The sequence below is a fragment of the Martes martes genome (assembly GCF_963455335.1).
Source record: "Martes martes genome assembly, chromosome: 8".
Taxonomy (NCBI): domain Eukaryota; kingdom Metazoa; phylum Chordata; class Mammalia; order Carnivora; family Mustelidae; genus Martes; species Martes martes.
In genome coordinates, this window is record NC_137895.1 from 98,953,138 (window position 1) to 98,979,408 (window position 26,271).

General features: G+C 40.3%; 1 protein-coding gene and 1 pseudogene across 3 annotated transcripts in view; one reads left to right on the plus strand and one right to left on the minus strand.

Annotated features, from left to right (window-relative positions):
• Positions 1–26,271, plus strand: part of SRGAP1 (SLIT-ROBO Rho GTPase activating protein 1) — a gene marked incomplete at its 3' end in the record, with an annotated part of 269,007 nt that overhangs the window by 231,547 nt on the left and 11,189 nt on the right. For both annotated transcript variants that reach the window (XM_080811741.1, XM_080811742.1), the window contains exons 13-18: positions 27–87; positions 394–471; positions 2,289–2,423; positions 14,765–14,870; positions 18,619–18,843; positions 21,319–21,398. In XM_080811741.1, coding sequence (XP_080667867.1) covers positions 27–87; positions 394–471; positions 2,289–2,423; positions 14,765–14,870; positions 18,619–18,843; positions 21,319–21,398 — 685 coding nt within the window. The remainder of the gene's footprint in view (positions 1–26; positions 88–393; positions 472–2,288; positions 2,424–14,764; positions 14,871–18,618; positions 18,844–21,318; positions 21,399–26,271) is intronic.
• LOC308348007 (large ribosomal subunit protein uL24-like) lies at positions 24,332–24,970 on the minus strand (annotated as a pseudogene). Its single transcript has 2 exons — positions 24,757–24,970; positions 24,332–24,550 (listed from the first exon to the last, which is right to left on the minus strand). The product of its transcript is annotated as a large ribosomal subunit protein uL24-like (transcript).

Sequence of the window (26,271 nt, forward strand, 5' to 3'; positions counted from 1 at the left end):
TAACTGGTTTCCATCTCTTTACCCAGGACTCAGGACAGATTATCCCTCTCATTGTGGAAAGCTGTATTCGGTTCATCAACCTCTATGGTAAGCCATAAACTATGGAATTCTTATTTTGTTTTTTGGGTTTTGTTTTTTTTTTTTTTAAGATTTATTTATTTAAGAAATCTCTCCACCCAACATGGGGCTTGAACACACAACCCTGAGATCAAGAGTCACATGTTTCACCAACTGAGCCAGCCAGGTGCCCCTGAAATTCTTACTTAAAAAATAATAATCACTAGGAGTATTATAGTAAATGTGTCTTTTCATTTAACATTTGATTATTGGGGAAAGAGGGACCTAATGGTTGTGATGGGGTTTTTCATCCTCTTCCTCTTTTGTTCTTTTTAGGTCTTCAACATCAGGGGATTTTCAGAGTGTCTGGTTCCCAGGTGGAGGTCAATGATATTAAAAATTCATTTGAGAGAGGTAATTGTATGTCTGTACCCACACACAAGCCATGTTAAAAAGCCGTCTGCTCTCGAGTGAAGTGGCATACTCGTTCTGTAGATCCTCAAAATCTTTCTCTTTGCATTCACTTCATTTTAGATGTTGATTTAAGAATCTATTTAGCATAGCTGAGAAATGAAGCCAAAATCATAAGACCTTGTTATCAAGTATAGAATGGCATAGGAGCTTGGTATCCTGGTTTAGGACGGGCATTGATCATTCTCAGCATGTGTGTGAAAGGTAGCATGAGAACCCATGAGAAGGTTCTGGAAGAGCTGCAGGATAGCCCTGAGCCTACCTAGCAGGTGTTGGAGGTGACTCATCCCTACTGCATGTCGGGAATGCTCTCCTTCCTCTTATTACAATCCCCAGACTCCTTCCCTGGGACCTTAGTGGGTAGTGTACTCTTGTTGATCATTGGCTGTCAATAAATCCTACTGAACTGTTACTTCGCACCTTATAATTAGCAAAACCATACACTGTAGTGTTAGGCAGAGCCAGAATCAAATCACTCTTCCAGTGACTAATCTTTTGATTTCGGCCAAGTTAATCGTCTCCTATTTTGGCCTCGGTTTCATTGCCTGCAGAATTCCAGGATCAGGGTGAGGATTAGGTATCATCAGTGAAAATGGGTAACTCTGTAGGGATGGCTCTTATTTATTAATGTGCCTCAATTATAATGATTTCTATCATGTCTACTCCGGGATACATCTATACCTTCCTTCCTCTGCTTGGCCACAGAGTGAGGGGCATCATGGCATGGAGACAGGGCAAACTTCTCTCTCTGTGTCCCTTTTCCCTTGGCAGGGAGCCCTTGAAAGTTTCAAAGCTTAGTGGAAGAGGTAAACTTGGATCCAGATTGTTTTTCCTGTTCCAAGTTCTCTGACTGATAGGATGTGTAGAGCAGAGCAGCCTCCCCTCTCAGCAGCAAAGTGATCCAAGTCTCTTACAGGAACCATATTCAGCATAAGTTGAAATGTATAAAGCATCAATTTCCTGCCCAAGAGGCAAAAAAAAAAAAGTTAAAATATACAATTTTTGTTGAACTTTAGAACAGACCTGTGAATAAAAAACAGAGTTTGATTTAAGGCTGCATATTGTGTTGAATTTCTCAAGGATTTTATCTCAATTTAATTCTCATGGGCGTGGAATAGCCATGTCAATTATGTACATCTTAAAACTGCTTGCCATAAAGAATAACATAATTTCATATTTGTGATACATTTTTTAAGTTTTTATTTTTTATACAAGTCCCTTGGTACTATTAAGGGTACATTTTCAGATCCCTCTGTCTGATTTCCAAATCTCCCACTGCCGAATGCAGCTTTCCAATGCGCCATGAATGCCACCAGGCCACTTCAGGAAACATTTATTTAATTGTAGGCATTCACAATTAGGTGCATCCTATACTATTTCTGATATTGTGTCTATATGGTATCTTCTTCCCAGTAGGACAAAAAACAGAGAATGTCCTATTTGAATTCACGTCAAGCTAAGATTAGATTTTTAACTTGATGTCCCACAATACTTTATTTTAAGATTTGGTTAACTCGTAAGGGATTATTTGGTAGCATTAAGATTTTTAAAAGCTTTATTTTCGCCAACTATTTTTAGGTTAATCATGGGTTGGGATATCTAAACCAATTACTTTTAATTTTAGTACTATATAATCTTTCATAAAGTGTAATTAAAAGATACATGTATCTATAGAAACGTGTGAGTATAGAGACATATTTTTGTTCCAAAAAAAAAGAAAAGCACTGTGCATGTAACTAATTTTTTTTTTTTTTTTGTAGGTGAAAACCCTTTAGCTGATGACCAGAGTAACCATGATATTAACTCAGTGGCTGGCGTTCTGAAGCTCTATTTCCGTGGGCTGGAAAACCCCCTCTTTCCTAAGGAAAGATTTAATGATCTGATTTCTTGTATCAGTAAGTGGATTTTTTTTTAAGTCTTTTCGCACCAGAATTGTCTCACTAACCAATTTCCTGGAAAAGGCAGGGAGCCCTCACCACATATCCTCCCCCTAACTATTACCCCATTACCACCAAATCTTCGAGACCATTTGTTTTCTTTCTGGATCCAACATGAGTCATCCTCCCAGCGGTGGCCTCGCCCTCTGCTGAGTGGGCTTCGCTCCTGAACGTCAGCAGCTCCTTAGAGCCCAAGAGTTTCCCACTTAGTGGCTGGAATAAAGCAGAAAGGCAGGTGCCAACCAGCTTAGGGGGAACAGGAAGTTGCAAGCATGGAACGTAACTTCTGTTTGGCTTTTGGTCCTTGGTTTTCTCCACCAATCTTAGGAGTGGAGTAATTTTCCCATCTTTGATTGTCAGTCCCTTCCAGAGCTAAGGTAAAATGAGATCCATGATCATTAGTACAGTGCAGGGAAGCAGGTGGTAATTATCTGTCACTGGGCATCCCCCGCGAATAGGCAGAGTTGCTATGGGACTATGAAGGACACATCATGAAACCGATCATCATCAGCAAATAAAGCATTGCTGTTTTATTCAGGGAGGCTTTTCATACTATAGGAAAGAAGGTGAAAGTTATAATACCCGGAATTAGTTATTAACCACATTGAGTTCCATACACCTGAAAATGCAGTGCCTTTTTAAGCCCCACTTCCCAGGCAGGGGTCTGGAGCTGACCCAGATCACACAGTGAGGAGAACAAGAATACGGGTCAAGCTTGCCCCTAAAAACCTTCCCACCCTGCTTCCCCAGCCAGTTCACCCGCCAATCATCAAAACTCTCCCAGCTCATGCCTCCTCGCCATTGCCATCACCAGCGAGAGCTGGGCCTGCTAGTAACAGTCTCCTAGGTGGAGTCAGCCCCTCCTTCTAGGTTCTGCCCTCTCTTCCCAGCACCCCCATCCTCCACGTCATTCCATCCTTCACACTGTGGCGAGATCCGATGGCACAGATTTGGTCGTATGACTCCCATCACCCCCCCTTGTAAAACCTACTGCAGTATGTCCCACCTGAACACAGACTCCTGGGGATGACCAATTCACAGAACAAAATTCTTCCTCTGTCGGATCTCTCCCTGCTTCCATGCACATCTCCTGCCACCCTTCCCCTTTTTACTTTATGTATCAACAGTAGCAAGCAGCAAGTGTGCCAGGCCATCGCCCACCCCTTGCCTTTGCCCACGCTGTTTGGTCTGCTGTCCCGGAGAGCTATTTGACATCTGCTGTGAAGGCTTTGCTGACCTGGCACTCCTCCCAGCAGGCCCTCCCCACCCCCGCCACCCCTAGCAAAATTAGTCACTCTTCCACTAACATTCCACTGTGTATGGAGGTCTATAATTTTTTCTTAACACTCCACATTATAATTTTTAACCCCTTCTTCTCCATGTGCTGAAGAGAGCATTCAGGGAAGAGGTTAAGAAGGCAGGCTTTGAACTTAAATAGCGTAAGTCCAAATTGCTCACCATCTAGCTATGTGACCTTAGGCAAGTTTCTTAACCTCTCTGCATGTGAGTTTCGTCAGCTATAAAAAAAGGGAGAATGGGGGTGCCTGGGTGGCTCAGTGAGTTAAAGCCTCTTCCTTTGGCTCAGGTCATGATCCCAGGGTCCTGGGATCAAGCCCTACATCGGGCTCTCTGCGGGGAGCCTTCTTCCCCCTCTCTCTCTCTCTCTCTGCGTGCCTCTCTGCCTACTTTTGATCTCTCTCTGTCAAATAAATAAATAAAATCTTTAAAAAAAAGGGGGGGGAACAACAGACTATTATATATATCACAGGGCTGTGAGAATTAAATGAGTTAATACCTGTAAAGTGCCAAGAAGAGTGTGTGACAAAGAGTATGTTCAATGAAATGCCCACAGGTAACTCCACAGGCCTGTGAGGTGTTAATAGATTACTCAGTTTTATAGCCCTACTACTTGCCATAGTTAATTCCAGGTCCATTAGTAAGTACAGAATCCACAGTTGTTAAAGGTCACCAAAATTTTACCAGAATTCTTTTGTTGGCATTCATGCCTAAAATCCTGGCTCTTGCTGGGTATGAGTTCCCCAGTCATAATTCCCTCCACCCCCACCCTATACAGCCTGATGTCTTGTATGGGATTCAGAAGTGTGCCTGTGTGTCCATTCCAAGGCCCTTACATAGCCTGAGTCATCACAGCAGGCCTGTGACCCAGCTGGAAAGAACTGAAAAGGAGGTGTCATGCTTCTGGAATTCTCCTTTGGGCTTGTCCAGAGATTTTTCCTTACATCCTAGCCAGAAAGCTTAAATCTGGAAAAATAATAAGCACTCTACAGTGCTTCGTGGTTTTCTAGGTACATATATCAACATTTATGTTCACATGTACCAGTAGGATAAAGCACATCGGACTACCTTGTCTGTGAGTATTGTAGAATCACTTCAGGCTTTTACTGGATGAGAAATACTGCTCCATTGTGGTTATTAAAATCTGAACCGTAGAGTCAGAAAGATCAAGATTCAAATTCTAGCTTCTCCACTTAACAGCTTTGTCACTTTGGGCAGAGATTAATACTTAGTCTTACTGAATATCTGTTGCTTTATCTATTTCATAAAGCCTGTGTGAAGAATAAATGAAATAATTCGTATAAAGTATTTAGCATCATGCCTGGCACACAGAAAACCCCAGTCAATGTTGCTAGCTATCATCATTACAACGGTTACAACTACTCCCGCTATAATCTGAGATCATATATGCCAGCACCTGCGTTAGCAGCTTACCAGTCTGTTCTTTGACCTAATTATCTCACGTGCATTTAGAAATGATGCTAGTAGAACCTAGAAGTTGTGGTGCTTCCAGCATGATTTTTCCCAGCACATGAAATGTTTCTTAACAATCAATATCAAGCTGTCTCACAGTGGAAGGAAGAGTCAGGCTTACTGAAATGTGAAGACCGTAGGGAAAACAATCGAAAATCTGCAGCAATATCTTTCTTTTCATGCAGTGAACTGCTACCAGTGCAAATGAAGAAGTCGCAAAGACACCCCTGCTGTATTAAAACAGTGGATTAATAATCCTCAGGTTAATTTTTACGAAAATAGTCTCTCTCGGCAATGAATGCCCTCCATGACCTACATCTCAAAGAAGCAGGAGTCCCGGGGTTTAAGGCTGCTAAGGACACTAGTCAGGAGTGATTGAACCATGCTAGTAATTTAAATAGTATTGTCAGTGTTTTTGTTGATGCTGTAGTCATAAAGTTAAACAGATGTTGAGCTGTCTGTCCCAGCCCTACATTTCCCCCATAAGTCCTGTTATTTTTAGTGCATTTTGCGGAATAGGATGTTTTTCAAGAACACATAATGAATGACACTGTATATAATGACCCCTTTTCTTCCAACATCTAATCTCTCAAAAAGGAGGGGATTTCTAGCTATTATTGATTTATCTCTGGCAAGCATTTTCTCATGCCATTGTGACCCTGATGTACCATATTTTTTCTGGATTTTCATTAAATTATTTGAATATGGTATAGTACGTCATTCATCATTATGTCCTCTCATCGATACTATACTATTTGATCATTTGAATCATTGATTAATTGCCTGCCATATGCAAAACTTTCTAGGGATTGAAACACTTGATTTTTGCCTTCAGAAGGTTTAAAAAATAGTAAGAGAGTGAAGATACTTACAAATAAGTGCAGTCTAGGTTAGTATGTAATAGGAGCACAAAGATTTAGAAATTCTAGTGGAGAGAGGTCCCATGCACGCTGATTGTTTTTATCCGTGTCATCTTCTCTTAGCATTGCCATAATTGGATTGATTTTGCCTATTAAGATAATTTCATGTGATATTTTCTTTATATAGAAAAATCTTCCCTTTCATCTTTTTTAAGAGTTTGGATACATCTCTGGGGCTCCTGGGTGGCTCAGTGAGTTAAGGTTTAGCGTGTCCAACTTTTGATTTCAGCTCAGATCATGATCTCAGGTTGTGAGATCGAGCCCCACTGTGGGCTCTGCAAGGAGTCTGCTTCTCCCTTTCTCTAAAATTAATAAATAAATCTTAAAAAAACAAAAGAAGTTTACATAGGTTTCTGGTTACCTACTACTTTTTACTTACTTATTTTTGGAGTTTTGAGGGAAAGATTTTTTTTTTTTGAGTGATGAGTTGTTATTGTGCCATTTTTATGTTTCAAAATATTACATTCTTTGGAAACTTGCAAATATGGATAAAGACCCAGTGGACTCCAGGGCAATCTAAATTTGAAATGACAAACTTGGTAGTGTCTCAGTTTCTCACCCAAGTAGGTTTTTTAAAACCATCTACTTTGTAATGGTTTTGTACATGCTCAAGGTTAGGCCCACACATTCTGGTCAGCTTCCAGAATGTACATATACCATGGCTTTGAGATTCCCTAGGGCAGAAGTCCAAAGGACTTGCCCTCGATCAGCTATTCAAGTGATGTGTGGTCTTTCCTGGCTGCCGCAGGGCCGTGAGCCCAGCTGGCACATTTGCCCTTCACGTTACCTTATGTGTTACTATCTAGGTGACTGCTTGAGCACCAGGAAGCTTTTTTAGGAGGGTCTTTTCTTTTACTCATCATGATATCAACATATAGTCTTGTAGGATACTTGAAAAATACACAGAAGCATGTAGAACAAAAGACTGTCCCACGTAATGCCGCTGCTCAAAGACAGTGGTGTGTGTACACCACCATTTTATTGCATTTCCTTCTGCTCCTTTTGTATTCATGTGCACACACAACTTTTTCTAAAACCAAAGTGGAACTGTACTGTCCATTCTGCTCATCATCAACCTTCTTTTTGACTCTTTTGTTATATATATTTCCGAACTTCTATAAAAAGATACAGAAAATTATAATAAATCCCAGTATAAGCAATCACCTAACGTTAACAATTTTCATTTCTTGGACAAAATTATCCCACCTCTATCCCTTCCAGCATCTCCCTGACACATCACTTCCTCTGTATGTATGAATCTCTGGGAGAAGAGAATTCTTTTCTTTTTTCATACAACACAGCCGTAATACCATTAGCATGCCTTAAAAATAACAATAATTTCTTAAAATCATAAATAGCCCATCAGTACATTTTTTTTTAAAGATTTTTATTTATTTGACAGACAGAGATCACAAGTAGGCAGAGAGGCAGGCAGAGAGAGGAAGGGAAGCAGGCTTCCCGCTGAGCAGAGAGCCCGATGCAGGGCTCGATCCCAGGACCCTGGGATCATGACCTGAGCCGAAGGCAGAGGCCCTAACCCACTGAGCCACTCAGGTGCCCCAGCCCATCAGTACATTTTTAAAGTAATTGCTTATTATGCAATTAATGTGTGATCACTGTAGAAAAATTAGAAAATAAAATAGAAAACAAACCATCTATAATTCCTTATACAAAGATAATATAAGCCTTTTTAGTATGTCCCCAGGTTTTTTCTATACATATGTACTTTTAAGTTTTTTATACCTATGTACTTTTTTTTTAGAGGGAGAGAGTGGGGAGGAAGGACAAAGGGAGAAGGAGAGAGAGGATCTTAAGCAGGCTCCATGCCCAGCACAGAACCCATTGGGAGGCTCAATCTCTCAACCCTGAGATCATGACCTGAGCCAAAATCAGGAGTCAAATGCTTAACCACTGAGCCACCCAGGTGCCCCCATCCCTATGTACTTTTTATTTATTTACTTTTTTAAGATTTTCTTTATTTTTTTGACTGAGAGAGATGCAGCGAGAGAGGGAACACAAGCATGGGGAGTGGAGAGGGAGAACAGGCTTCCTGCCGAGCAGGGAGTCCAATGTGGGGCTTGATTCCAGGACCCCGGGATCATGACCTGAGCTGAAAGCAGATACTTAACGACTGAGCCACCCAGGAGCCCCAAACTTTTTAAAACAGCTTATTATGGGGTACCTGCATGGCTCAGTTAATTAAGCATCTGACTCTTGGTTTTGGCTCAAGTCATGATCTCATGGGTCATGACACTGATCCCCGGTTGGTTCCACTCTCAGTAGGGAGTCTGCTTGAAGATTCTCTCCCTCTACTCCTCCCCCCAACTCATGCTAGCTTTCTCTCTCTGAAATAAGTAAATAAATCTAAAAAATAAAGCAGTTTATTGAGATACAATTCTTGTGCCATATAATTCATTCATTAAGGTATACAACTCAGTGGCTTTTAATATATTCACAGGACTATACAGTCATCACCACAATCAATATTAGAACATATCTGTGATTCCAAAAAAAAAACCCAATTAGCAAAAACAAACTAGGCAACCACTAATCTACTTTCTATAAACTTACCTATTCTGGCCATTTCATATATAAATGGAATTATACAAAATGTGGTCTTTGGCAACTGGTTTCATTTCCTTAGCATGTTTTCAAGGTCCACCCATGTTGTAGCATGTATCAGAACTTTATTTTATTGCCAAATAATTGTCCATTGAATGGATATATGACAACCACGTGCTTTTAATAAAAGGGGTATCATACCAAGTGACTGCTAAAGGATGTGAGATTTCTTTTTGAGATAATAAAAATGTTCTAAAACTGATTGAGGTAGTGATTGATCAACTGTGAATATACTTAAAAGCCATAAAACTGTATACTTTATATGTGTGAATTATATATGAATTATATCTCAGTAGATCTCATTAGAAATTGTATCATTTCCTATTGGTTCTTTATAAGCCTTTTTTTAAAAAATAGGCTCCATGTCTAGGGTGGAGCCCAGCATGGGGTTTGAATTTACAGTCTTGAGATCAAGACCTGAGCTGAGATCAAGAGTCAGACATTTCACCTGCTGAGCCTCCCAGGCACCCCTGTAAGCCATTTTTTTAATTTAGTGATGTTGTTAACATTTTCCCATATCAATATTTTTCAAAATACAGATTTAAATGGCTTTTATTTCACTTAACGATCCCCTACTTTTAGAAATTTAGGTTGTTTCCAGTGATTTTACAGTTAAACAAAATATTACAATGAGTCTTTTAGTACATAAATCTATTTGCCCATTTCTAACTGTTTCATGAGAAAAGAAAAAAGCTTTCAAATTCTCTTTTTGGTTCTCCCTTGTATGTTTTCGTTGCTAAAAATTCTCTAAACTTTGTTGCATACATGGTGGTTTCTGTCTGAATTCTAAATTTCTCTTTGATGCCTTATACTAGGGATTACTTTTACCCTTAAAAATATGGAACAGGCTTAGTATCTGAACTGAGTAAGTAAAGCTTCCTAAGCTAAGAGTGTTTCTTTACTAACCTTAGTAATTCAGCAGGAGGAGAAACACTATGTATTTATTTCTACAGTGTTGCTATTTAGCTAGGAAAAAACATAATAGTTTAATTCACGGAACTCAATCTATTAATGATTATTAGAAAGATTTGCAAGCATTTCATTTCTTACTTAGGAGAACAGCTGGTAACTCTCCCATCAAGGCTCAGCTAAGATTCATCTAAATGTACTAGAACATCTCTCTGTTTTTCTCTTTCCCTTTCATTCACACACATACACTATCAAATGCACACAGTTGATTAATACCTTGACACCGATAGAACCTGTCAATGGCCTGGAATTAGGAAACTCACCTTGAATACTGCCCATTGATCTCTGGAGCTCAGAAATATTTGTGTGCCTGCTCAGTTATAAACCTTTTCTAAATGTGGCCATTCATTTCCTTCCCTGTTGTCATACTTGAGGATACATTTGCATCTTGTGACTTATTGTTTGTTTTCTGACAAATACTTTTGCAAATAGAGCCTCAGAAGAACTGATATTTTCAGAGTAATGGCCATTTGAGTTTTTGCCATTTTCTGAAGCAACTTGTGTGTGTTTTTTTTTTTTTTAAAGATTTTATTCATTTATTTGACAGACAGAGATCACAAGCAGGCAGAGAGTCAGGCAGAGAGAGAGGAAGGGAAGCAGGCTCCCCGCTGAGCAGAGAGCCCCATGTGGGGCTCGATCCCAGGACCCTGGGACCATGACCCGAGCTGAAGGCAGAGGCTTTAACCCACTGAGCCACCCAGGCGCCCGCAACTTGTGTTTTGTGGTGTATTTTTCACACACATTTACATGGAGCTGTCAAAGCCCCATGCTGTGAGGTTGGGATGCCGACATGGGAACTTTGCAGTGCTAGGAAAAGAACAGAAATAAGCATGGAGAGCTTTGAGCACATGACCAAGATTGGATGAATGCCACTTTTACCTAATTACATGAGATCCTGAATTGTGGAAACAAAGGCCAGCTTAAAAGAAATTCAAATGAAATACTGGTTTTCCTTACTGACAACTTTTCTGAGGGGAAGAAAAGATCCATCTTTTCAAGCAGCATAGAATTGTGGGAGACTTTGAATTGCCACACTGAGAGCCGCTGGGAATGCACATTAATCAGTGTCCGAAGCAACCATAAATTTTGACCCGCTAACTGGACTCAGGAGAGTAAATGAGTCATTTGTACCAGAGCAAGGCTCCTGTAGGATGTACGCCGCAGGCCTGTTGAGCAACCAGCCAGGTAATATCTGAGTCCCACTCCCAGCCGTCATGCTCTGAGGCCTGTGGGACAGATAGATTTGCTATGACTTCAGGAATGCGAGCAGTTCTGTTCTGCTTTGATTGAGGTTTACTGTAGTTGCAGAGAATACATGCCTGCCTCCCACAATTTCATCTGGTCTTTTTGGTGATACTGTTTTACATTCCTGTTGCCTTTCTCTCCTAAAACCTTTCATTTGCATCTCATGGTACCCTCCCCCAATTTTTTTTTTTCCAAATTTTGGTGAAATATACAGAACATAAAACTTACTGACTTATCCATTGTTAAGTGTACGAGTCAGCGGCGTTAAATACATTCCCAGTGTGCAACCATCACCACCATCCATCTCCAGAACTTCTTCACTCTCCCAAACCAAAGCTCTGTACCCACAAAGCAGTAACTCCCCCAAACCCCTGACAGCCCCCCACCCCATGCTACTTTCTGTCTCTGTGAACTTGACTACTCTGGATACCTGGTGTAAGTGGAATCCTATAGTATTTGTCTTCTTGTGTCTGGCTTATTTCACTTAGGTTTTCAAGATTCATCCAGGTTGTAGGAGAATTTCACTTCTCTTTTAAGGCTGAATAATGGTTCCTTGTGTCTTTATACCACCTTGGTTCATCCACGCATCCATCAGTGAACACTTGGCTGATGTCTGCCCCTTGGCCATCACAAATAATGCTGCTGTGAAATTGGCATATCGATCCCTGTTCTGTGGAAGTGTTGAGTCGCTGTATTGTATGCCTGAAACTAATACTACACTGTATGTTAACTAGCTGGAATTTAAATAAAAACTTTTTAAAAATCAGTGAGTTAAAAGAAAATATTCTAAATAAACAAACAAATAAATTCCCCCAGTTCTTTTTATTTTTTTTTAAGATTTTATTTATTTATTTGACACTGAGAGAGCAATCACAAGTAGGCAGAGAGGCAGGCAGAGAGAGAGAGAGGAGGAAGCAGACTCCCCATTGAGCAGAGACCCCAATGCGGGGCTCGATCCCAGGACCCTGAGATCATGACCTGAGCCGAAGGCAAAGGCTTTAACCCACTGAGCCACCCAGGTGCCACCCAGTTCTTTTCAAATAAAAGTTTGAAACTACCTTTAAGGGGTAGGGGAACTCACTTTAGAACTGAGAGATAGAAACAGGAGGATCTTGAGTTAAAATTAAGCCTCTTGGAAGTAATGCCTGTGTCCTCTTCTAGCCTGAAAATGACTTGCCCCCTCTGGAATTTGACAAAGATTAAAGATCAACAGTACATTAAGAGTAGTTCCTGTCACATTCTTTCCTTTTCTTTTTTTCTCTAAGACCTCAAAACTAGCCTGAAGTTACTAAAACCCTCTCCCTGATATTTGACCTTAACCTTATACTGAGAATCAGCCTGGAGAATCAGTAGACTTAACTTTTGAAACAATCCAGAAGTTTTGAACAATGTTACATGTTCAAATGAACAAATGTTAAACAAAAGTTTAAACAATGGCAGAAGTTTTGTTGTTGTTTTGTTTTTAATCATAGCCCTTCTATGGATCTGTACGCGGCTAGAAAAGAGTAGAAGGTATTGCCAGTCCAGAGACCTTTAACGGGACCCTTGATCATTACAATTTATAATTTGCATAAACATATTAAACTTTGTAACTGTTTGGTTTGGGGCATGAATGGAAAGTCATTTATGCATACAGTTTTTTAAGGACCAGAGAATAAACGCTAGTAAATCTCAATATTTACTTTTAAGAATGGGCCATAAGTCATTTCAAGTTTGTAAGAGGTGTAAGAGGAATTGGAATGGGAAACTGAATTAGCAAATTATTACCATGGTCCAAGCTAGAAATAATAAAGACTTCAATTAGGAAATTAATACTGAAATATCCAGTGGTAGAAACAACAGAACTTACGTCCCACACAAAATTGAAAAATGAAGCAAAAACACTACCTTCCTAGAAGGGATGGTCCTAACATCAAGACCAAATGAGTTTACCATTGAAGAGAACAAGTAGAAATCCATGAGGGCCAATTGCATTTATGTGTGGGAGGAGGTCAGAAAACCTGAGAAATAGAAGGAAAACCAATTGGCTATTGTGTCAGAAATGAAGTCCTAAAAAAAAAAAAGGCGGCCTGAGATTTTCAAGTAGGATATATGAATTTCTCAAGAACAATTAAGAGCAAATGTAGTAATACAAAATTAGAGTAAACTTCAAAAATGTTTCTGAAATAGTCTTTGAAATATTTTTCCCAGGGGCACCTGGCTGGCTCAGTTGGTAGGGAACACATCACTTGATCTTGGGGTCATGAGTTCAAGCCCCACCTTGGGCATGGAGCCTACTTAATTAGAAAAAAAATGTTAAAAAAGAAATCTTTTTCTCAAATATATCTTTATTGAATGTCTTCAAAGTTGTACTTTATAAAGGGGGCACCTGGCTGGCTCAGTCAGTGAAGCATGAAGCTTTTGAGCTTGGGGTTATGAGTTCAAGCCTTACACTGGGTGTAGAGATTGCTTAAAAATAAAATCTTTTTAAAAAAAAAAATTGTACTTTATAAAGTACTTTGAAATCAAAGAAAGACAACCCGACTTGAGCAGAAAATAGGTTTTAGTCCCAATTCCACACCTCCAATCACTTACCCAGTTCTCTTTTTCCTAATCCATTGAATGGGGATGACATTCCATGGCCTGCCTACTCCATGGAATTATTATCTGTGTTAAATTGGATAGCAAATGTGAGAATGATTTGTAAAACGTAGACCATTATACAAATAATGCATTATTGGAACTAACTTTTTTGCTGCTGTTCACAGGCATTTTTGTGTTAAGAACCTTTGGACAATTTGTATTGCTAGGAAAGAGGGATAAAATAATACTAGGAAGTCCCAGGTACCTGTCTTCAGGGAGCTCACTCTCCCACAGGGATAAGGAAGTAAATAACTGTAAACATGAGGGTATAAGTTCTCTGAGAGCAGGATTCAAATCATTAATGTATTACTATTGCCTAACTTGGTACTTGAAAACTATTAGGCTGTCCTAAAATAGATGCTTAGAAAAATTGATGAAATTATATAATACAAAGTAAAAATTCATATCAGTAAAATACTATGATAAGTTTTGAGGAAGGAGAGATTCAAAACCTGGTACATTGCTGGAATCATAGTAATATACAAATAAATACAGGATGAATTAATGAATCATAGGGGAGGTGTCCCCCAAAACTACTTTAGTTACCATTACAGCTTTTTTTTTTAAAGATTTTATTGATTTATTTGACAGACAGAGATCACAAGTAGGCAGAGAGGCAGGCAGGGAGAAAGGCGGGTAGCAGGCTCCCTGCTGAGCAGAGAGCCCGATGCAGTACTAGATCCCAGGACCCTGAGATCACAACCTGAGCTGAAGGCAGAGACCTAACCCACTAAGCCACACAGGCACCCCACCATTGCAGCTTTTGAAAGGAATTAAAACTATATCAGATGCACAATCCAGAAATAGCAGCAAGTGAAAGATGGTTTTTAAACCTAGAAGACGCTAAGTTGCTCAAGACCATGGCCATCAGAAAAAACAGAGAAGCATACTCTCAGAAATGGTGTTACCCCCAAGTTGATCACTGATTCACTGTTTGGGGTACAACTGCATCTCACCCAGGGGCAAGAGCTTACTTATGGTCAGATACAAAATTTGGTACTCAGTGTTTTATAGGAATGCAGGGCCTGAACTCATGACCTTGAGATCAAGACCTGAGGTGAGATCTAACGTTGGACACCTAACCAACACTCAGTGTTCTGCTTTAAATGTGGCAAGCGAAAGGATCCTGATCATTTTCTCTTCTGTCCATAGGAATAGATAATCTCTGTGAGAGGGCGCTTCACATCCGCAAACTCCTCCTGACCTTGCCTAGGTCCGTCCTTATAGTGATGAGGTACCTCTTTGCCTTCCTCAATCAGTAAGTACCCTAATACTCCACCAGAATGCGCATCTTTCACTTCCATTTGCACTGATCTGAATTCTTTGTTCTTGGATTCTGTAACGTGCACACTAGGTCCCACTTATCAGCAGAGTCAAAGAGAAGACTATTGACTATAGACTGAAGTATGTTTTTCTTAAGCAGATCAATGTCATTGTATAATAGCTGAAAGATGCAGAAACTGTGGCCGTACATGAGAAAATATACAAATATTACCAAAAAGAACACTTGTCAGTGAAATATGTGTTTTTCCAACTTCCATCCAAAGCTAATGTCATGAACGTTTTTGTCAAAATGATGTAAACCACCCACTCACTGAAGAAAATTGCTGGGATTTTTTATGTTGTAGTCAAGGAAGGAGGGGAACTATAGATGCGAATTACACATAGATCCAAAAAAGAACTTCTGTAAACTCAATATAATGAGACCTTGTCAAGAAGAAAATATTTATAAAAGTCTCTGTAGCAATGTAACAGAAACCTTAAAAAATCATAGCATTATTTTCAAAGGAACCTTACTTACTATTTTAATTTAAGCACCTTGATTTTCATTTGTCTTACTTCTTGGGTAATAAAAATGGGCCCCACTATAAGAATATCTTCCCTAAGCCCTATCTGAGAGCCCCCTTCCTATTCAAGGGTCTAGTTAAGTAATTGGAAATTAAAGAATCTGGCAGGAGTAAGCTCAGGGCAATGCCTTCTCCTTCTGGCATGGGTTCATCCTTCCCAAAATTAGGATTTTTTTCTCTTCTCTATTTCTTTGGAGGTTTGGAGTTCTCACACACCATGGGGACTTAAGGACTTAAGTCCTGCTGGCTGTTCCTGAAATCATACCCACTCAGGCTGGCCCCAGAAACCAAGTAGCATCCGATGGGGAAATGCTTGCAGGGAACTAACATATGCACAAATGACAGTGGAAACCCATTTGTACAGAAATCACCACTAGGAATAAGCAAGGTCTAGAGACATGGATATAAACTATGTTTAGGTTAAATAGATGGACATAAATATAAATTGTACCTTTTTTTTTTTTAAGATTTTGTTTATTTATTTGGTAGAGGGTGGGAGTGGGAGTACAAGAAGGAGGAGTAGGAAAGAGAGAAGCAGGCTTCCTGCTGAACAGGGAGCCCGATGAGGGGCTCAATTCCAGGACCCTGGGATCATGACCTGAGCTGCTGGCAGACAATGACTGAGCCACCCAGGTGCCCCTAAATCTTACCTTTAAATAAGCCTTGTTACCTATGGTGGTTTTAAAAGTCTAAAGGCTTGCTGACCTTGGAGGGCAAGCGTGAGGGCTCCAAGCCTCTGAGCAGGCTGCCATGTGGCCTGGGCACGGGCACCCAGCTATCACAGAGGACCTGCTTTGGTCTTTGCCAGCTCTTCCCAGGGGTGTCACCTGAGGAGTCCTGCCCCTTTCTGACAAAGAGGAGGGGGTTTCTTAAGTCTATGGCATCTGCAGACATGGATTTCAAACAACAGAGGCATTCTTGGCTGCTCGAACCAAAAAGCAATGTCGGAGGGATCACAACTGACCGAGCTGCCATCATCTCCGAATTCTGGAAGAGGCATAAGACAAAAATTCGAGACGGCCTCATGAACCAGAGCTGTTGGGACAGTGGGCTTCACGACCTGAGCTAAGGAGTGGATGGCAGATCCCAGTCAAGGCAATCAACTCAAATATACACCCCTCTTGCCATAATGGGGCTGGAAACGGGGCAAAGTGGACAGGAATCTGAATCTCTTTGTTTGGCATTTGACCTGCCTAGCTAAAGATGGAGTTATTGAAGCAATTGAAGTGACCTGGGTTGGTTTTGGGGGTTCTTTTTTTTTTAATTTATTGGACAGAGAGAGAGATCACAAGCAGGCAGAGAGAATGGGGGGAAGCAGGCTCCCCGCTGAGGAGAGAGCCTGATGCGGGGCTCGATCCCAGGACCCTGAGATCATGACCTGAGCCGAAGGCAGAGGCTTAACCCACTGAGCCAGCCAGGCACCCCGGTTCTTTTTTTTTCTTTTCTTTTAATCTTATTTCCTCATCAATATTAAAGCCTCGAATTTAAAAAAATTTTTTTTTTAAATCCGGAGGCTTGCCATCTTCACCTTTAATTTCAAGTGCCTCCCCTTGCCGTCTGGAGGGCCTTCCTTCCTGCCGGCCCTCTACATGAATTTTCCTGGCACACCTGAGCAAAACCCACTGTGAACCAGTAAACCACAAGAGACTAGCAAAGCAGTGAATCAAGAAAGTTCGTAAGACCTGAATCTCACTCAGCAGGATAGCAAATGTGTGTGAGTCAGCCAGCTGGCCTTGCTTCGAGCATTTCTGCCCAAAGATGCCCCCTGGCTCACTGCACCTGCCTTCATGCAGAAACAAGCCCCAGCCTGTAGGGCGGGTTGCTTGGGACAGGAATTATGAAAAGAAAAGGAAATTATTCTCCCTTAATTGTAAAATCGAAAGGTGGGTATAACACTTTCATAACAAGATTTTGCTCTTCAAGTCAGCGCTAAGTTAAAGACCCAGAAAGATTCGCTGCGACTCTCCCAACGGAGCTTACGTGTGTCTTGCAAGAATTAGACCATTCTTACTCTGCATCTCACTTCTCCGTGCTTCCATTTTCCAGACAATCTGTAACATGATCGTTGCCTTTATTGTGAACTTTTTATAAAAGATTGTATGCTTGAGAAATGGCAGGCAGGAGAGACATATGTTAGCTAAGGAAATTATGCTTTTGTATTTTCTGCTTTCTAAGCTATCTTATTTCTAAAAAAGGGTAAAGTATCAGGTCATGTGGCTTTTCCATTTCTTTGTGTCTGTCACCATCTCACAAATGGCGGCCAAGTCTCTTTTTTTCTTCTTCCATTTGTCATCTGTTCACCTGGATTTTACATTTCCTTTCAAGATTGACATTTTACTCATGGAAAGATAATGTCTCTAGCTTCTCCCTAGAACAGTACCCTCTGCATGTGTTAGAGGCAGAACCATCAACTGCTGGCTTATTTTGAGTTGCCTCTGGACAATATCTCACAAATATCCATTGGATTGAATTTAGAAATTAGTACTAGACAACCAGAAATTGCCCCAAAGCTTATAGTTAGCCAACTTTAAAAGGAATGAGAGAACTGGGGATTCTTTCCCCTTCTCTTGCACTTACAACGTCTTTTGTGACACTGATTGGTAGATAGTTTTGGTCGTCTTACCCAGTTGTTTGCTTTCTTTCAGTGGCTACAAAGAAAAGGTGCTTTGTTTTCCTCTAGGCTTTCCTCAAGATTTACAGGGAAAAACTGAAATCTGAGATGTGTTTGATGAGTGGGAGGGCATTTTAAAGATATCCATAAAGCTTTATGGAGCTCGCTACTGCCCTTCCTGGATTTACTTGAGTAACATTTACAACATTTACACCAAGGTGTTTACAAGTGAAACTCACTCACTTGATCCTGGTCTCCATTGAGAAAGAAATTATTTAAATGCTTTTATGGCTCTGAAAAATGCCACTTAGTTAAGGAGGATTTATATTCCCCTTTCAGTTTCTTCCTAGTTGAAAGGTTATAAGTTGTTTTACTTTCTTTGGAATTTGCCAAGGCAACTTAAAGTAGATGGAACATTATCTTATTCTGATAATAAAAAACAAATAAAATGCTTTGGATCCCTATTTTGAGGATATAAAGTGTCTTATTAAACATCAATTTTCTTTTTTCTCTCTGGTGCTTTTGTAACTCTTGTCTTTCTCTCATAGCCTTTCACAGTACAGCGATGAAAACATGATGGACCCATATAACCTGGCCATTTGTTTTGGCCCCACATTAATGCCTGTCCCAGAAATACAGGATCAAGTGTCTTGTCAGGCTCATGTAAATGAAATTGTCAAAACCATCATCATCCACCATGAAACTATTTTCCCGGATGCTAAAGAGCTGGATGGCCCTGTTTATGAGAAGTGTATGGCTGGAGACGACTACTGGTAAGTCCGGGAATTTTAGTCTTTCTCCCCCTGGAAAAACCATGGAAGTATAGATATCAGTTTAATAAGAATAAGAAGTGACCATAGGTTGCCAAAGTCTCCAATTTCTAGAAAAAGAAGAAGCAGGAACACTTGAGATAAGTTAGACTAAGACCCATGACAGCACTGGCCTCTTACTATGAAAACTCCCATTCATTTCTCCCTTTTCCCCAAAGATGGCATCTTTTTAGATATATCCACCCTACTGCAACTTGGGTAGAGAGTCATGGTTTTGAAACATATTACATAAAACTGAATTCATTTTATTGTCATATCGGGCAAAGATAACTGATTGAACTGACAGATTTCAGTTTCATTGTGAAATAGTTTTGGCTCTATATAAAGTATTTCAAAGGTATCATTTTAAAGGAGCCCTGTCAACCAAATATGTTTTCATTCTTAATTATTTCTATTCTTACTAATAAATAGCATCCTATCCAATTATAGTAGTAATGGCCATTTTAAGCAAATTTGTTTTAATTTATCTAATTTATTATTAATATATCACTAGGATAAAAAATGGCAGTAATAGTCACTATTACTATTATTTAGTATTACTATTTAGTATTTAGTAGTACTATTTAGAAGTGCTACTAATACTACTATTATTATACCATCAATATTACATATTATTAATATGGCAGCATAGTCACTAGTGAAGTATGAAGATGGGGGAGGTGTGGTCAGTGGAATAATTGAAAATGTCTGTGGTCACTGTGTTATCTGTGAATTCCTGCTTCTAAGAAGTTATATACAATAAAAGTGGCTTTGGTTCCTTGAGCCCCTGCTATGTGCCGGCTACATGTGATCGGTTTATGCACTGACCACTCTACTAGGTGAAGAGAGGCCAAGGAGCCTCTCCAAGGACTACTCGTAACTGGAGGCAGCCCAGGTCTGTCAGATTCCAAAGCCCACGTGACTCTTCCCACTCAACAGCTGCCTCCCAGCCCACCTCGGAAACTGTTCTGGGCAGCTGGGATTCAGGAGCAGCTGGAACAGACCTATCTAAGCCCATTCTGCAGCCCCCCAAGGACAGTTTGTTTCCCATTGCCTCACCAAGGACTAGGCAGAAGTAGAGTGAGTAACTGAAGGACTGTAAGCACCTGAAAGTACACTTGAACTATACCAGGGGTCTTATACCACTGTATGATCAAATGTATGCCTTAAGGAGGCTGAAGGTTGACTATTTCCAGAAGCATTCCTTTCTAAATTTAAACAACAAAGCATGATAGATTCCAGTTCTGTGGTGTATCTGGCAATTTCACACATGAAATTGAATTCAAAAATATTTACTTGAGCATGTACATTGTGAAAGATACTGACTGCTGAGCTTGGCTCTGGGAAGATAAATGAATAAAACTCAGCCCTGGTGAGATGCATAACTTTATCTTCATAGTCATATTTATTGCGAGGCCATATAATGAAAACAAATAAGAATGAAAAACAGTGTCACAGTACTCGAAACATCAGTAAGTTGTGCTGTCTTGTTCCTTATATCAAAGAGCGATATGTGGCAGTCTGGTCCATATTATCCGATACATTGGATCCTAGGGTTTTTGTGGTCACTACTTCTTTACAAGCAGGCCCCATAGTAAAGGGTCCTAGAGTCAGTAACATGTGCTTGACTGTGTCCTTCATCCATGCATAGTGTTCTCTATGGGCATCACTCATTTTAAACAGGAAGTCAGTGATAAAGTAGTTATCCTTCTCCCCAACCAGCAATATAAATGGACTTTTACAGAATGTCAGGTCTGTATGTGTGACAGATGCATTCCGTTTACGAGCGTACATTTGAGGAGTGTGGTTGTGTTAAAGGTAAGTTTTTTAAAAGAATAAAAATCAAGGGGCACCTGGGTGGCTCATTGGGTTCAGCCTCTGCCTTTGGCTCAGATCATGATCCCAGGGTTCTGGGATCGAGCCCCACATTAGGCTCTCTGCTCAGCAGGGAGCCTTCTTCCTCGTCTCTCTCTCTCTCTCTGCCTGCCTCTCTGCTGACTTGTGATCTCTATTATGTCAAATAAATAAATAAAATATTAAAAATAGAATAAAAATCATGGCTGGCTCAAATCTGCAATGAATGTATGTCAAGAAAAGATGGGGAAAATACTACAGCCAATTCAGAGCCGAACTAAAAGAGCCATCAGTTGATATGCAGTAAGTTGTGTTGGAATGAATTTGCAAAAACTGGTGTGTCCATAGGGCAATAATCATATTCTACTAGAATTCAACCAATTTTTAATTTCTGTGGATACGAATTATCTGTGTCAAAGATGAAGGGATCTGCGCTCCCCTAGGACCAGATGATCCTTGGAGCCTCCAGAATTTCACTGAAAGACTATCCAGCCACTCTTGCCATTCAAGTTTTATGTAGTAGCAGCTGTTCATTTGTTAAATTCTTTCTTTGACTTTATGAGAATATCCATTTCCACTTCGCAGTGACAGCCCATACAGTGAGCACGGTACATTGGAGGAAGTGGATCAGGATGCTGGTACAGAGCCCCACACCAGTGAAGACGGTATGCCCTTGTGCCCATACTATTATAAAACTAACCTTAATATCCATTTTTTTAGAATTGCTTATATTAAGAATTCAGTAGGATACAAAAGAAAATTTATAAAATATGTGTAAAGTATGAAGAATAATATTACAATGAACACCACAGACCACCACCAAGTTGAAGAAAAAAAGACATCATTACCTTTGCCTCCCCTGTTATGACTGCCTTCCTTACTCCATCAGGGGTAACCACTGTATGTTTGTTTTTCAATGGTTTGTTGTTTCATTTTCTGTTTTCTTGAACTTTCTATAAATGGAATCATACCGTATATACTTCTCATGATTTTTTTTTTACTCAGTATTATATTATGTTCCTGAGATGCACCCACATTGTTAATGCAATTATAATCATTTCTTTGACCACTGTATGATATTCCATTTTTTTTATTTTTTTGTTGATGAATATGGGGCGTATTTTCCATTTTTTGCCATGAAAAAGTGTACTGTTAGGAATATTTTGAACAGGTGTGCTACTACAGTACCACAAATGTACAGGACTGTCTCCAGGATATACGCTTCTAGGAGTAAGCATGTTTCCAACTTTACTAGATATAGAGCCAAACTGTTTTTGAAAATAGCTATAATGATATACACACCCCACCAGTAGTGTATCAGCCTTCCAACAGGACATATTCATCACCACGTGACGAATTTTACCAAATATTATTATCTTTGCCAATATTGTCGTGATTTTAGTTTGCATTTCTCTGATCACTGATAAAGATGTTATTTTACAGTATAGAGTATTAAGAGAAAACTTGGCATATAGTAAGAACATCAGATCAGGAGGTGATTGCCTTTGAAAAAATACTTTGTTACTCACAGTACGCAAGAGGAAAGGGTACACATCATTGCCACAGGTGGCCACACAGAAAAGCACCAAGGTTGGTCAGGAGGCAGAGGAGGAAGGAGCAACTGGGCAAGAGTCTTTGCTAGGGTTTCCGCAGGAAGGAACAGGCGGGGCAGGGTAAACAGGTTTCAGATGGGCTAGTGAGAATAATTCCAGTGGGCTCTGGGGAATAGGTGTGGTCTCTGGTTGTCTGGTACCCGGCGCAGGTGATTAGGGCAGATGCATAGTGACCCAGAGGAGGTGGTTGGGGTGGGCTCTGGATTGGCTGGTTTGTCTTTGAAAGGCACAACAGGCGAGCTGTTTACACTATGCAGAAATTGGTGTTCCTTGGGAGGACCAGTCCCTCTAGTAGCAGCAAGGTCAGAATACAGAAAATAAAAAATATGTCAGAATACAGAAAATAAAAAATACGGTTCATATAGATATATTGACCCTTGTGTGCTTCAATTTCTTTTTTGTGTGAAATTTCTATCAAGTGTTTTGCCCATTTAAGGTTCACTTGCCCACTCTTCATTTCTCTGGGCTTTTTTTGCTTGGTTTAATTTGATTTGGCTTTGGTTTTTTTCTTATTTATAAGAGTTCTTTGTGGGTCTGGATCAGGTCTTATTGTGTTATGTTTTGCAAATATCTTGTGCTCTGTAATTTGTCTTTCTTGTGCTTATTATGTCTTTTGCTAAACAAGGAAATTTTAAAGGAGTTGAAGTTACCCAATCTTTTCCTTCATGGTTGTTTCACTTTGTGTCTCCTTTAAGAAATCTTTCTGTGCTGAGTGCAGGTAGTGAAGATAATTCCCCCATATTCTCTTTCATTTTTTTTAAAGATTTATTTATTTATTTTAGAGAGAGAAAGAGAGCATGTGAACATGAGCTAGGGGCAGGGGTAGAGGGAGAGAGAGAAGTAGACTCCTAGATGAACAGGGCTCATGACCTGAGCCACCTATGGTGCACCCCCCCTCACCACAATATTCTCTTTTAAATGCTTTCAGGGGGCACCTGAGGGGCTCAGATGGTTAAGCTTCTGCCTTTGGCTCAAGTCATGATCTCAGGGTCCTGGGATTGAGCCCATGTTGAGCTCCCAGCTCAGAGGGGAGTCTGCTTCTAAACCCTCTCCCTCTCCCCATGCTTGTGCTCTCTCTGTCTCTCTCTCTCAATAAGTAAAATCTTTAAATAATAATAATAATAAATAAATAAATGTTTTCAGGTTTTATTTTTCACACATAGGTCTTTATTCTACCAGGAATTTCTTTGGAGGTATGGTGTGAGGTTGGGATCCATTCCTTTTTCTCCATATGGATGCACAGCTGGCCCAGCACTAATTGTCCTTTTTTCACAGCTCTGCATAAATCATGTGTCCTCTTTGCACAAGTCTGTTTCTGGGCCCTCTGCTTTTCTACTGATCTACTTCTCTATCCCTGCTATCTTAATTTTGGTACCTTTTTTAAAAATCTTCATATTTGGCAAACCAAGATCTCTGACTTTGCTCTCCTTAACAATCTTGATCTTTTGCAACTTCAGTTACATTTTAGACTCAGTTTTTCAAGTTCTTAAACAAAAAACTAAAAACCTGTTGGGGTTTTGATTGCAGTTGCACTATTCTACATATATTAACATGGAGAGAAGCGACATTTTATAATATTCAGTCCTCCAGTCCAGAAACATATTTCTAGTTATTTAATGTCTCTCAACAAACTTTTATACTTTTCTCTTTAGAGACCATTTTTTTCTCTTTCTAATAAGTTTAATCTTTAACATTACTTTTCAACACATTTTTTTTTGTCATTTTAACGGTTTTTATTTAAAATCATACATCAGGGGCGCCTGAGTAGCTCAGTCATTAAGCATCTGCCTTCATCTCAGGTCATGATCCCAGGGTCCTGGGATCGAGTCCCGTATCAAGCCCTGCATTGGGCTCCCTGCTCCACAGGAAGCCTACTTCTCCCTCTCCCACTCCCCCTGCTTGTGTTCCCTCTCTCACTGTGTCTTTCTCTGTCAAAGAAATAAATAAAATCTTTAAAAAAGGAAAAAGTCATATATCAGATTACTTTATTCCCATATCTTCATCTTCTCAGTTGTTGCTTCCTTATATTTGCTCTTTTCCTTTCCTATCTGGCAAGATTTGACTTTATGTTCAAGGATCTTTTTGTAGTCTTTGTCCAGTTTGAATCTACTGATAGCCCCCTTGCCAGGGTAAATGCCCAGGTGGACAGTTGTGCCATTGGCCTGCTCTTCCTGTACTCGTTCAATGAAGACATATTTCTTCTTCTTTTTTTTAATTTTATTTATTTATTTGACAGGCAGAGATCACAAGTAGGCAGAGAGGCAGGCAGAGAGAGAGGGAGAAGCAGACTCCCCGCTGAGCGGAGCACCCAATGCGGGGCTCGATCCCAGGACCCTGGGATCATGACCTGAGCTGAAGGCAGAGGCTTTAGCCCACTGAGCCACCCAGACGCCCCATTTCTTCTTGTAACCAGGACCACTTTGCCCATTTGCTGACCTTTGTGGTATCCTCACACAACTTGTATTTCATCATCCTTGTGGATGTGTGTGGATCAAACATTGTATCTGTCTCAGCTCTTTGGAAAGAGGGAACAACATAATCTTCCTGGGAATATGGGAAGGTGCAGTCAAATGCAGTTTCTGGTACTTGCTCTGGTCAGAAGTCATAAAGGGATTGAACCTCATTTTGGTCACTGGTGCTTCAGGGATGGCTGCTCGACACCTTTTTTTAAGATTTATTTATTTATTTCAGAGAAATAGAGAGAGAGCTGGGGGAGGGGCAGAGGGAGTCTTAAGCAGACTCTGCACTGAGCACAGAGCCCCATGTGGGGGCTCGATCACACAACCTTGAGATCACAACCTGAGCCGAAACCAAGAGTGGGATACCCAACCAACTGTGCCACCCAGGCGCCCCAACACTTTTTACATACGAACATATAAAGCTGTCAGATTTCTCTTAGTACCTCTTTAGCTATATACATGATCCTTTTATTCTCTCTTTAGTTATGACTAATCTGCTTTAAACCCATCCGCTGAGTTTATATTTGTAATTATTTTTCTACAATTTGTTTGGTTCACTTCCGCATTGGCTGCTTAATCATTTTTTACAGTCTTTGGCTCTTTACTCATATTAATCCTTTCCATTGTTTTAAATTGTGATTGTGATCATTATAACATCTGCAGTCTTCCTGGATTTGTTTTTGTTGGTTCTTGTTCATTGAGTCTTATTTTCCAGGGTGTTCTGTAAATTTTTTATGTATTCCTTGGAACTGTGTGGAGTTCCTTTAGGCTCAGTTGTAGGTAAGTTCCTCCAGAAAGGCTTCTTATTTACTTCTGCCTGGGCACAACCACCTTGGGACCATATTGAATTTTTAGCTTGAGGTTTTCCAGGCCACCCAGGTAGGGTGATTGTAAACTGCAAACCTACCTGAGGACTGGAATGTGGTCAGGATTCTTGGAGATGATTTGTTCCAAGAATTGAGATAGATTCTATTTTTAAGTCCAGGAGGGGGTGGGAGTGATGTATACCATCTCTGGAGAAGTATGGAGGGCTAGGAGGGAGGAAGATTTCTAGAACTAGAAGCTCACTGTGACACTGAGAGTGTGATCCTCTATGGGGGTTTACCTTCTCCACACTGAGCAGACCCTGTACTTGGTTTTTTGTCCAAAATGAAACCCTAAGTTAACCAGGCAGGGAAAATACCCTCAAGGCAAACTCTGACTCACATTTTCTCATGTTCTGTTTACCTCACCGGGTTCCTACTTTCATTGTTTTTTGTCTTTAATATTCCTTACTGTCATGGCAAATTATTAATGAAATTACAAAGATTTTTTTAAATCCAGGGTTTTTCAGGTCACCTGGGTGGCTCGGTTGGATGTCTGCCTTTGGCTCAGGTCATGATCCCAGGGTTCTGGGATGGAGCCCCACATCAGGCTTCCTGCTCAGTGGGGAGCCCGCTTCTTCCTCTCTCTCCGCTGTTCCCCCT